This window comes from Festucalex cinctus, chromosome 13, assembly GCF_051991245.1.
Source record: "Festucalex cinctus isolate MCC-2025b chromosome 13, RoL_Fcin_1.0, whole genome shotgun sequence".
Lineage (NCBI taxonomy): Eukaryota > Metazoa > Chordata > Actinopteri > Syngnathiformes > Syngnathidae > Festucalex > Festucalex cinctus.
In genome coordinates, this window is record NC_135423.1 from 3,118,311 (window position 1) to 3,131,440 (window position 13,130).

General features: G+C 41.9%; 1 protein-coding gene across 1 annotated transcript in view; it reads right to left on the bottom strand.

The window, feature by feature from the left end:
- Window positions 1-13,130, bottom strand: part of maml2 (mastermind like transcriptional coactivator 2) — an 83,164-nt gene that overhangs the window by 42,905 nt on the left and 27,129 nt on the right. The window contains exons 2-4 of the mRNA XM_077541310.1: window positions 7,328-8,401; window positions 817-942; window positions 548-641 (exon numbers count right to left, since the gene is read on the bottom strand). Coding sequence (XP_077397436.1) covers window positions 548-641; window positions 817-942; window positions 7,328-8,401 — 1,294 coding nt within the window. The remainder of the gene's footprint in view (window positions 1-547; window positions 642-816; window positions 943-7,327; window positions 8,402-13,130) is intronic.

Consider the following 13,130-nt stretch of genomic DNA (forward strand, 5'->3'; position numbering starts at 1 on the left):
AAAAAAAAATCACGACCATGTATAGTAAGGCGTTTTTCTTTTTTTAAACGACCATGTGTAGTAAGGCGTAAAAAAAAAAAAAAAAAAAAAAAAAAGAAAAAAAAACACGACCATGTATAGTAAGGCTTTTTTTTTTTAAAACGACCATGTATAGTAAGGCGTAAAAAAACGAAAAAAAAAAAATCACGACCATGTATAGTAAGGCGTTTTTCTTTTTTTAAACGACCATGTATATTAAGGCTTAAAAAAAAAAAAAAAAAGAAAAAAAAAAACACGACCATCGTTTTTTTTTTAAAACGACCATGTATAGTAAGGCATAAAAAAAACCTATAAAAAAAAAACACGACCATGTATAGTAAGGCGTAAAAAAAAAGAAAAAAGAAAAAAAAAGAGAAAAAAAACCACGACCATGTATAGTAAGGCGTTTTTTTTTATTTTTAAACGACCATGTATAGTAAAGGCCTCAGTATGCTTCTGCAAGAGGCTCGCATATATATATATATATATATATATATATATATATATATATTTGAAAAGTGAAGCTCACCTGGGAAGATGTTTGCGCCCACCACGCTTCTTTTGTAATCTGGCGGCGGCCTGGTGAGATGACGGCTGAACTGTTCCGCAGAGTTGTCTTTGTCCTGCAAAGACATTTTGCTTATTTTGAAAGCAACACACCGTTTTCCTTTTTGTTTTTTGTTTTTTGTTTTTTTCCCCAGAAAAAAAATACAAATTCGCTAACTTTGGTTCTTGAACCAAAATGCATATGTATGCTGAATAAAAAGGTGTCAACCATAAACAAGGTGAGGCGCTTACGGCTCTGTGCGTTTGTCTGTGCATGGCGGGAGATTTGGCGGGACCCCTTAGGGTGTGGGGGGGCGGCGGGGGGCGTGGCTGGCCCACGCTTCCGTTCAAAGACAGTCTTGGTCCAGCCGGGACACCCTGACATCAAAACAACACATACATGAGAATTTTCAAAATAAAAAGGAGTAACATTACTAGAACAAAGATGTATATTTGAAATTCACTTTTCGAAATATGACTCGACTTTCATATAATATTGCCTTTAAAAAAAATTAAAAAAAAAAATCTGACTTTTTATACTGACAAAATAAATCTTTGTTACTCTAAATATTACAACTCTTTCTTGGAAAAACAACAACTTTACTCTAAGTTATAGCGTTACAATTTTTTTCTGTAAAAATATAAACTTATCATTGTAATGATTTCTCAGTGGAATTTTGGGCTTCCTTGGAATTTTTTTAAATTGAATAAACACCTGCTGTACGTTTTATTAAACCACACTTTATCAGTGATGCAATAACCACTTTTGTCCACAAGAGGGAGACACTGTACAAGGAATGTCCTGCTGTGTCTCCACACGCACACGCACTGTGTTCAGTGGTGTAACAACATTCCCCAGGGGGCCCCAAGCAAGAAGATTGGGTGGCCCCGCGGTCATTCGCTGCTGTACATAGTGCGTCATTTTAAAATTGCACATCTGTACCGTCAATAAACCATCATCAATAATTGTGCTTGGGGAAAAAAAAAAAGAAAAAAGCCTTACATGCCTTAGCATGGTCGTTTAAAAAAAAAAAAAAGTAAAATAAATAAATAAATGAAAATCTTGCTGTAGCTACATGGTCTTTAAAAAATGTCCTCAATATACATGGTAAATATACCCCCCCCCCCTTTTTTTTTAAGAGAAAAAAAACTGCCTTACTATACAAAGTAGTTTTAACTTGCTGTTTTTTTATTGAAAACATTGATGTTAAAAAAAAACCAAAAAAAAAAAAACCCTTAAGTCATTTTCTATTCATTTTCTATACATGGTTATTTAGTAAAAAAATAAATAAAATAAAAGCCTTACTACATGTTTTTTTTTTTTTAAATAAATGATTAATTATACAAGGTTGACTTCCCCATTAATTTGAAACCCCAACTTCAAGCACGGTTGAAGTCCTAACTCTAAAACTAAACCATTTTTTAAACTTTAATGCCGTCTGAAAAACCTTCTTTGATACCCTGGCTTGAACGTCTCAATAATTGTTTGAAATCCCAAGTTGAAATACTAACCTGACTTAGAGAAAAACCCTAAACGAGTCTTTATTTTTAAACTAGAATGTGATTTGTCATCCATCCAACATTACAATTAAATTTTTTTTTTTTTTGCGGAGTTCCTCAGGGAAACATGTAAGGTCCACTATAGTTTTGCACATTGAACTTCCTTCTCAAAAGTCACCTGCAGTGTTTGTATCTTTTCAACCTTTGACATCTTAAAAGTGTCCCAATACTTTTGTCAACACCGCTAACCAAAGGAGACGACACAACGAGCTTGTTCCACCTCTTCTGAGCCCACTTTGGTTTGCGCAAATGAGGCGCGTAATCCCGATGTGTCATGAAGCTCCTTTCCATGTTTCCTCCCCCTGCGTTTTTCTCTCTCTCTCCCTCGTCACAAATGCAAACCACATGTGGCATGAGGGGAGGGAGCCCGGCGGCCGGCACAGGCGGCCGACGGCGACCCAGGCTCTGAGCTCCGAGCTCCGGGCCCCGGGCCCCGGGCTCCGGGCCCTGGGACGGCCTTGCCCGCTCTCACACTGCACTTCCTCAGACGCCGTCCCCCGGGAGCGCCTCGGCATCTGCGCTTGGCCGCAGCTCGCGTTCCCAGGAAACAAACGCTCCCTTCACGCACTGCCCGCCCCCTCAAACCATCCCGACACCCCCATCGGGCCCCCAGAATCTGCTGCTAAACAAGCCGCAGGTTTATCCACAGGGACGGGATACGTGAGATCAAATATTGAACTGACAAACTATTGAATGATTTGATGCTTTGATTCAATTCATTGTGCTGCTCCATCTTGTGAGCCCGCTTTGGCCACTGGGGGCAGTACAGAGTCAAAGCCGCTTTCTTCTTTGTTTGTATTTTCATTGCCACAAAAGGATCAAGATTTTCTGCCCGAGTATTGCGATATTGCCCGTTGCCACCATTTGAGTCCAGATGACAGTTGCTTAAAGGGTTCTAAAAACCACGACATTGATGCATGTTGGTGGCTAGCATTAAGCTAGCAGGGACTTTCTTTAGATAGTTGTTTGGCTGTGTTAAATACACAAGGTGATACCACCCAACTATTTATAACACAAACTTTTTTTTTTTTTCATAATTAAAAAAAATATATATGAAACACAAAATCACTTAACTTTAAAAAATAAATAAGAAAGATAATTATAAATATGTGATTGAGGTTTTTTTTTTTTAGTTTTTTCTTTTTTAACGTAAAATCTAAATATCACCATAGACTACCACTCTATCATATTATGGACATACAGTACTTCCAAATGTTGTGTTTATTTATGTATTTTATGAAGAGATGCCAGACAAATTTTCAATACTCTCTTAACAGTGGCAACTCAATTCTATTCTCTTGTGTTCACAATAATGAACAGAACTGCTTTGCTGTTAGCGCTGATGCAAGTTTTTTAAATGAATTTAACGTGCAGCAACAGCCGCATCGTGTCAAATCAATGTGTTGCAAGTATGGAAAGAGTTAAAGTCGAGTACGTTTGGCTCCTCGCGCTCCGACATTCCCAAAGTGTTACTCATCGCTCCCTCCGCTTCCCTTTGTTGAGCTGCCGTGCCCTGCTGTACTTTTGCAAACACCCTTTTCACACATAAAACTGAATGGATAAATAAATAAAGTACAGCAAGAATGGTGGGAAGAATCCCGATACGCGTCGCCTATGTGGGAGTGGGGGGGTTGAGATCTCTTTCATGACCTTGGTGTCCCCCGCATTACTAATTCACTGGATTGTGGGAAGAGACGTCTCTTTCTCCTCATTAGTTGGACTTTTTAACCCTGCACATGCCGTCTACTCAAGACAATTACCGGATTATTCTACACTGATGTTGGTCAATTTCCCTCCAAAATAGAAAAAGAAGAAACATGATACAGTATTTTTTTTTTTTACCAAAAGCATACTAATCTATGTAAAGTGTGCCAAGTATCGTATTCAAATGGAAGTTTCCACTGATTTTTACGTGATTTCAACAGACACACTTTTAGGCACCTGTTGCAAGGTTGCTGACAATAATAGGAAGAAAAAAAATCAGAAGTACTAAGGGATGGGTGAGTAGTAAGTACCAATACCAGGTGTCGGTATCAGTGCTGATGCCAGCTTTTTAATGTAAACAACTTAGTACTCGTGAAGGTTGACGATCCAATCCACCGTTACTTATTACAAATAAAAAATCTGACATTGAGTAAGTCCTCCTCGGCAGCAGTTGGCGCTATACTGCAGAAGTTTGACACATTGGCCAATCACATTCTGCGTTAATAAGAAAAGTTTTTTGTTTTTTTTTGCTATTGTGATAAATGTAATTTTATATATCAAAAGTACTAGTATCAGTACTTGAGTATTGGTGAATACTCAAAGAGTAAATACTCATTGGTATCGGTCTGAAAAAAAAAAAAATTAACACTCAAGTCTTCTTATCACTATTATAAATTTAACAGTAAAAGAACAGTTAAAAAACAAGTATATACATCCACTTTTTCTCTCTACCTCTCTCCTGCCAAATATAACAACTAAAACAAAATACCGAATTAAAATATAAATACAAATGTCAACAAATGTAAAAAAAAAAAAAAAAAAAAAGTTTAATTACAAGAAAAATTAATTAATTAAACATGATAAAAATTCAAAACAAAACATTTATAATAAACAAATCTCAAATTCTAAAAAAATAACAGCAACAATATTAATAATTATAATGGTATAAATAATATTTACTATAAAACTAGACATGCAAATATGTCATGTCCACTGGGACCATCGATGGGTATGAAGGGGTTAAAAAACACAATAAAACATTTGACTTATTCTTTGACGAGGTGAGCGGCTCAGCCTACTCAAGTGCTGCCCCCTTCTGGTGTAGAGCAAAAATGCAACACAAGCTTGCAAAACCTTCCGTTTGAAAAACAAAATGAAAAATATGTTGAAGACATTTTGCAAGGACAATTCCAGATTTGTCTGTGAGGAGAATAAATAAAAGCTTGCATTGGTGGTTGAACTGCTTCTTTGTCATCTCTGCCACTTTGCATGAATATCTTTCACAATGTAATGCGATCCAACACAAGAGCCTTTTCATCTCTTTTTCTGTCGCATTTGTTCTCATTAGGGTGAGATTTGGGCCGATCTCAGCTGACTGAGAAGCCGGGTACACCCTGGACTGGTCGCCAGCCAATCACAGGGCACACGCACAGCCAGTCACATATATAACAATTCATCTTCATGTATGTTTGTTTCATCCAATGCTGCTCACACAAACGCAGCAAAGCGGGGACAGTTCAAATCCGAACCCCCGCCCCATTTTGTGTGTGCGTGCGCGTGTGTGCGCGCACCACACACATCATCATAAATCAGCGACTCAACCTCGGGCACCGGGCTAAGCAGATTACTGTCATTTCCCAGCACTTGTCCCTCGCAGCCAACAACCTCCAATTAGCAAATCCTGCTGCGCATATCAGCGGCCTGACAGCCAGCCGGGCGCCCGCAAATCGCAAGAAGTCTTGCATGTTAATGGGGCGCGCGCTGGCAAACTGCGTCAGCGTCAAAAAACACTCAGAGGGGGAGAACAGATCTTCTGCAAAAGCGGACACAAGGGGGAGGAAAACCTGACAGGTCAGATAAAAAAAAAAAAAAAATGCATTACAGTACATATTTTCCTTGGCCAAGGAAATCTGTTGAAGTCAATTGGAGGAGTCTCGTTTCATTTGCTAAGTTGGTGACACACAACTATTTACAAGTAAGATGAGGAGCTTCATTTGGACATAAGTAGTCATTTGCTGCAATGTTGTGGCATCTTTGCAATTACTGGCATCTTGGTACCATGGAACTATGTTGAAGTAAGTTGATGTGATACATTTGTGCTCTGCTGCATTGTTGTGGTATGTGTTGGCAATTTTAGATCATTTGCGGTGGCATCAAATATTGTTGTTGTATCCATCCATCTATCTATCTGTCTGTCCATCTGTCCATATGCCCATCCGTCCATCCACCAACCCACCAATCCATCTATCTACCCATCCATCCATCCATCCATCCATCCATCCATCCATCCATCCACCAATCCATCCATCCATCCACCAATCCATCCATCCATCCATCCATCCATCTACCCATCCATCCATCCATCCATCCACCAATCCATCCATCCATCCATCGACCCATCCACCAATCCATCGACCCATCCATCCATCCATCCATCGACCCATCCATCCATCCATCCATCGACCCATCCATCCATCCATCCATCGACCCATCCATCCATCGACCCATCCACCAATCCATCCATCCATCCATCCATCCATCGACCCATCCATCCATCCATCCATCCATCGACCCATCCATCCATCCATCCATCCATCGACCCATCCATCCATCCATCCATCCATCCATCCATCCATCCATCCATCCATCCATCCATCCATCCATCCCTGCTGATAATATTACAATTACAAATTCAGATTTTGCTTCAAGAAAAAAAGAGAAAGGTGCAAATGATATGAGAAAAAATGTTTTTTTACTTTGAGACAAAAGCTGGAACCTTACTGTCTAAAAAAAGAGAAAGAAAGAAAGAAAGAAAGAAAGAAAGAAAGAAAGAAAGAAAGAAAGAAGGAAAGAAGGAAAGAAAGAAAGAAAGAAAGAAAGAAAGAAAGAAAGAAAGAAAGAAAGAAAGAAAGAAAGAAAGAAAGAAAAGAGAGCACAACTTAGCCACCAGTTTGAGTGTCTGACACGAAACTGAAAATGTCTCATGACAAACTGCCCTCATATGTAAATGAGCCCCACAGTTACATCACAATCTGGCAAAATCCGTCTCCCTTACAGAAACATTTTCAGGAGTCAGATAAAAAAGATTGACCTGCTTGTGTAATTTCACTACGGGCTTGTTTTGACAACGTAGCGGTTTTGTTTTACGCATGCTGGCGGACGCTCGTCCTTCACGGCGTGCAAGTAATGACGAACCTGCCCTCTCATTGTTCCAGCGGGCTTTCTCCCGGAGAGGACGACTCCTCCTCCTGGCACGTCAGGCATGAATAATGCAACTGGACAGTGGATGTGTGACAAAAAAAAAGCAATACACGACCTGCCTCACAAGATAATCTCTCAATTCGGGATGAACCATTTTGAAAGAAAATCTAATTGGGATTTGTTCCCCCCCTCAATATTGCCATTTTTTTTAACCAATAACCAAATATTTTAACCAATAACTTTCATGTTTCGTGAAACAATATGTAAACTGATCTCAATTTAAGAACGGCGCCCTCACCTGGTGATGTTTGAAGTGCAGGAGCGCCGACGGCGAGGACATGTGCTGATTCTGGAAATGAAGTGGCGGATTCGTCTGGTTTTGCGCGTCGGGAGATGAAAGCTGCTGCGGGTGGTTGGCCGTCTTGTTGCCCGCCATCATCGAGGAGGGCGGCGGCGGCGGCAGGGGCGGCGGCGCCACCTTGGGGCTGAAGTGCAGCGCGGGCTTGGCGGCGAGCGGCTTCATCTCCACGTGGTGGACGCCGTTGGACTTGAAAAGGCAGTTGTTGACGCCGGTGCTCTGCTGGGGGAGCCCGGGCCGCGCCCCTTTGTCCTGCAAGGCGGGGCCCCAACCGGCCAGACCTGTGGGCGGCGCCTGGCGGTGTTGATGGTGATGGTGATGGTGATGGTGAAGAAGCGAGCCGGGCTGATGCTGGTTGGCCGCCATTTGCTTCAGCTGCTCCGCGTGCGAGATCTCCGGCCAGCAGGGCAGCGTCCTCGGCGGTCCCGCCTTCTGCGGGGTGGAGGGGGCCGTCAACGCCAAGGAGGGCCCCGCCGAGGCGGGTCGCAGTTGCGGCGAGCCGCCGTGGACTTGAGCGTAATCGGGCGAGCGCTCCATCTTGATGGGCCTCTCGGCAGGGGAGCGCAGAGCCGCCGAGCCGGGTCGGCCCAGGTCCAGCCCGAAGGCGTCGTCCTGCTTCAGAATCTTCTCCAAGTCCAGGTCGTTGAGGGGCGGCACCGACTTGGTCAGCTCGTCGAAAAGGTCCTGCAGCTCCGGGTCGATCTGACCGCCGCCCTCGTCCTTGAAGTCGAAGACGGCGTCGGCGCGGGAGCGGCCGCACGACGACTGCGACTCGGCGGGCTCCTTCTTCATCTCCTTCAGGGTGACGTCAAACGCGTCCGGCATCGCGTAGTTCTTCCCGTGGGCCGGGGGGGCTTGCGAGGAGTGGGCGTGGCTTAAGCCGTGGTTGCACGGGCTTCGGCCCAGACCGGCGCCGGACTCCAGCCGGACTCGCTTGAAGTCGGACCCGGAGAAGCTGCAGGAGTTGTGCTTGGGGGCGTGGCCCTCCAGCTTCCTCCGTAAAGAACCTTGAAGCTGCAAAACACAACAGGAAACACCTTTGAACTCGTTTGATTCCTTCAGGCAATTAAACAGGTGTTTGTATCCTATTTTGTGGGTTGTTTTACTGATACGTTGGACTGAGCCGCAAATAGTGGAAAATAATTCTGAATTATTCATATAATTGACACCAATGATATACGCAATGCACTGAAAAGGAAAACAAAATATCCCCACCTCCTTCCACGCCGAAAAAAAACTAACTGCGTTATAATTATACTGGGCGAGTACCAAATATCCAATTTATTAAGGGAAATGGACCAATTGAGCCCCGATCGCTGTCCTTGACAGATGGTCAATGTGAAATGCTCACGTTTGCTTTCCCTGTTTTCCCATCTGACGTGGGCGGAGCTTGCCACCAAATTTTGACGATCACTCCAACGGTCGACCGCTGCTCACATCTTCAATTTCTGCCTGACTTTGGATGACGCTTGCGTGTTGGCTACAAGAAGCCAAACGCTGGCAGCTCTTTCTGTCGACTACTTTTATATCGTACAAGTTGTTGAGCTGCGAGTTTAAGGCAACAAAACCGCTACCACGAGACACGCCGCTGCAACACACCAGAAGAGGAAGCTGGTGCGTCACGCCGACATTTTCATCTTGATTAAATTGTGCGGATGTGGCTCCAAACAACTGTTACGAGCGCAAACAAGAGCGCGGGCTCCGGAGGCCCTCGGGCCGTGAGTCATCTCCGTGTAACTTGTGCCAGCTGGCGGCAACCATTCAAAACTGGTTCCCACATTGAGAAACAGAAAAAAACCACAACACAAGTGCAACACGAGGACGGCCTTTTACTTCCATGCTGGCACACTTGATCAGATAACATTTATCTACATGATATGGCCACTGGGTAAACACTCACTCACTGCAATTTGGCCCGGTGACTCCCAGGAGCGGCGCTGTGATTGCGTTGCCACGGCAACCAATACAGTAGATCACAGCAGCAAATATGAAGCATCCACTTTTGGGTGCGATTAGCGCCGCGGCCGTAAACGAGTCGGCGCGCCGAGCCGGGGAAGAAGGATGTAACGACGCACGGCGGAGGAAAGCTTTTAATGTATGCAAATGAGCCAGGCAGACAAAAGCCCCCGTTGTGCCCCCCCCCCCACCACCGCGGTGCGCCGACGCTATCGTCTTCCTCCCCATCGCCAAAAAAAATAACCGACTCGCAAGTGTCGGAATAGCTTTTTAAACTGCAGCTTTGCGGCTCGGATATACAACAAATCTTTGATCTCTTCTTGTTGGTTTACATTTGAAAGCGTTCATTCTTCTTTTATGTGACAAAATAGTCGATTGAGGGCATCCCAAAAGTCACTATGTGTCTTTTTTTTTTTTCTAGGTCGTGTATCATTATGACAGACTTGAGGTCATTCAACATTTGATAGCTGACTGTATGTGTTGCAGTTTTTTTTTTTTTTATAGCTTTATGATTATGATAATTATGATCGCAATTGATATGATTGATAATAGTGATAGAACGATATGTTTTTTTCAAGGCCGATACCGATACAAATTATTAGTTGTCAAGGAGGCCGATAACCGATATTTCAAGCCGATATTCCGTTGCAGTAAAATAGAGAAAAAAACAAAACAAAAAAAACATTTCTTTTAAACTATATAGACATATTTGTTTACAAAATTATGCCAAAAATTTAAAATTAAGTCAAAATTAAAAAAAAAATAGTAATAATAATTAAAAAGCAAGTAAACAGATCCCTAAAGATTTCTACTGTAAATAAAGTTTTCTAAAATTTTAACATAATTTCTTTTTTTTAAATAAAAAGTGTAGGGAGTTCCTATTTTTTTTTTTTTTATAAAGTGGAAATTTAAATAGATCCATAAATGAAAAGTTCCCTGTATCTCACTGAGTGACAAATGGATGCGAATGTAGCTATTTTTATCTGCTTAATGCTATGTGATGTTAGGTGATGTCAAGAATCTTTAATCGCATTACTGGGTCAACAGCCAATCAGATAATTCCATGTCAGTACTGGTACCCACATGTCTAGCCTCAACCAATGAGATTGATTCACTGTCTATATAAGCTGTCTGAGAAATGTGTGTGGTTGCCGGATTATTGCTCTCTGTTCCTCTGTGCTTCTCCGCAGCCCAAGGGGGCTTGGCGTCTCGTGATTCTCGATGCATTCTCGTTGTTTTTTTTGTTTAGTCAAGTTATGTGAATAAATTGTCAAACCCTTCAGCACACAACATGAATCATCGTTTCACCTAATAAATTATTTATTTGGTAAAATGATCCCAAACACTAGTTTGACTAATCAACATGAAATTTGATTGAACATGAAATCATTTTTTTTATTTTTATCTTTTGCGCCTCTTGGCTGATGCTCGTCCTTCACGGCCTGCTTAATGACAAGCCGAGCCCGCCCTCTGCATCCAACTTTTTTTTCCGGGAGAGGACGACTCCTCCGAGCACGTGCATGAGGCATGCATGAATAATGCAAGTGGATAGTGGATGTGTGGCAAAAAGCCCACCGAGATACAAGACCCGCCTCACAAACTCAAAAATAGACCTCTCCCGTACACAATGAAGACTTTGTGCCATTGATGCCAATGAGATACATATTCAGTACAGAAATGATGTGCTTATTGGTTTCATCATTTTAGATAGGATATCTAAATAAAACAGTGTCTATTTCTACCCTTTTCTATTTATGGTAAACAGTATGCAGTGCAGTTTATGGTGTAAAATAGTAAAAAAAAAAAAAAAAAAAAAACTTGGAAAATGTTTTTTTAAACTTGGAACGGATTAAAATTATTTACATTAATTATAATGGGAAAAACTGTTTCGGAGTTCGAACAAATCGCTTTTAGAACAGCCTTCTGGAACGGATTATGTTCGAAAACCGAGGTTTGACTGTAATAAAAAATTCTGACCATTTTCTGCAAATCAAGTATCTAAATGGCAATATTTACATGTTTTAATTTGCCAGTAATTTATAAAATACAACAAATATTTTCATGATAGTGAAATATAACATCAAATAGGCAAACCAGGTGTGATAATTGTACAGTGGGTCCATCCATCCATCCATCCATCAATTTTCTTAACCGCTCTTCCTCACTAGGGTTGCGGGGATGCTGGAGCCTATCCCAGCTGGCTCCGTGCCAGCCAATCCAGGACAGTGGGTCCTTTTTTTTTTTTTTTCCTCAGAGCTGTATATTAAAGTATTACACGTAAAACCACATCTAACGTCAGATAATCCCACTCACAAGCGCTGGCCTCAAATCCTCTTGATAGATCTGAAAATAGATTTTTTTGATTAACATTTAATGAGCTCGAGAAGCACCGAATCACTCCGGCTGAGTTGAGTACGGTCAATACGAGTCCTGCGACAAAACACATTTTCACGCACGCCAAAAAATTGTCAGCTTTTGATCTCGGCGACAAACTTGTGTACGCAATTTCACGGGAAATATTTAAGCCGCCTCGATTCCTGGCGAGCCGAAACTGACGTTTCAGGTCGAGCGGTCTGGACTGACGCTGAGCGAATGGGAAGGGGGCTCGGGGCCGGAGTGACACCACCCGGGAGTCCAGGTGGCGTCTGTGAAAGGACGAGCCGCCATCTTGGAGGAGGCGAAATCGAGGTCAAGGTGTACCGACAATCTGAGGATCCACGTCGTCGAGGGAAAATTCTCAATGGGCAGCAAAATGTTTTTCTCCAAAACAGAAAATATCACAAAATCTCAATGACTAATATTTTGAGAGACAAAAACAAACTTGATGGGCCAGAAAGGCGAACTTTCCTATGCTAGCTTAGCACTAGCTAGCTTTAACGACATGGATTGACGGTACGGATGAATTTAAAACTTTACCAAAAGCAAAAAAAAACCACACCATGTTTTCCAAATAGCAAAATAATCACCACATAGACACTATTTTGCGTCTACGGTGTTTCCAATCATGTGTTAGCAAAAGCTAACTTTCTTAAAACAAAATTATGTTGTCGGATGAAATCTAATTACGTATTTGTTTTGTTCTTAGTTTTAAAGGAAGCTAACGTCAATTGGGAGTGGCGCCATCTGGCGACAAAGTGAATGAATAAATATAATGATGTCATCTGTGTCTAATTCCCGAGTTTGAAAGAAAGCTCCTTGATAACGTGAGAGAGGTTTGAATTATTGAAAGGAAGGTAAGCGAAGACGGCACATTCAGTCAAACCAGGTCAGAGGATGGCGAGGACGCTGACCACGCGGAGAATCTTCCTTGCGCAGTCTTTTGTCCTTCCTTTCACCTTTCTTTGTTAATCACGCCACACTTGCATGTGCTTTGTGCCGGGAGGGGAAGATGGTCATGTGGTCAGGAGTGGGTTTCAAACTGGGGTCTGCGAGCTGGAAATTGGGGGCCATGAAAGAATTTGCAATAAATGATATACATATGGGTCAACTGTCCACCAGGCTCCTTTCTTGTCATGTAAAACGCTTTTCAAATATTGAAGGCTCATTTTATGTACTTGGCAATGTTTGAAATCATTTAAATTTTGTAAACATCTTCTCTATGTTGGGTCAAATTTATTAACAGGGACTTTGAGTTCCTTTCAATTAAACAAGTCATGAATATTTGTGTTCAAATGCTCAGAAATTAAATCCCTCCTATGGCATTTATTGATGGACGTTGCAGTTATGTTTAATTGGTGTTTCGAAAAAATAAAATAAAATCTCACTCGAAAAAAAACCCAACACAACC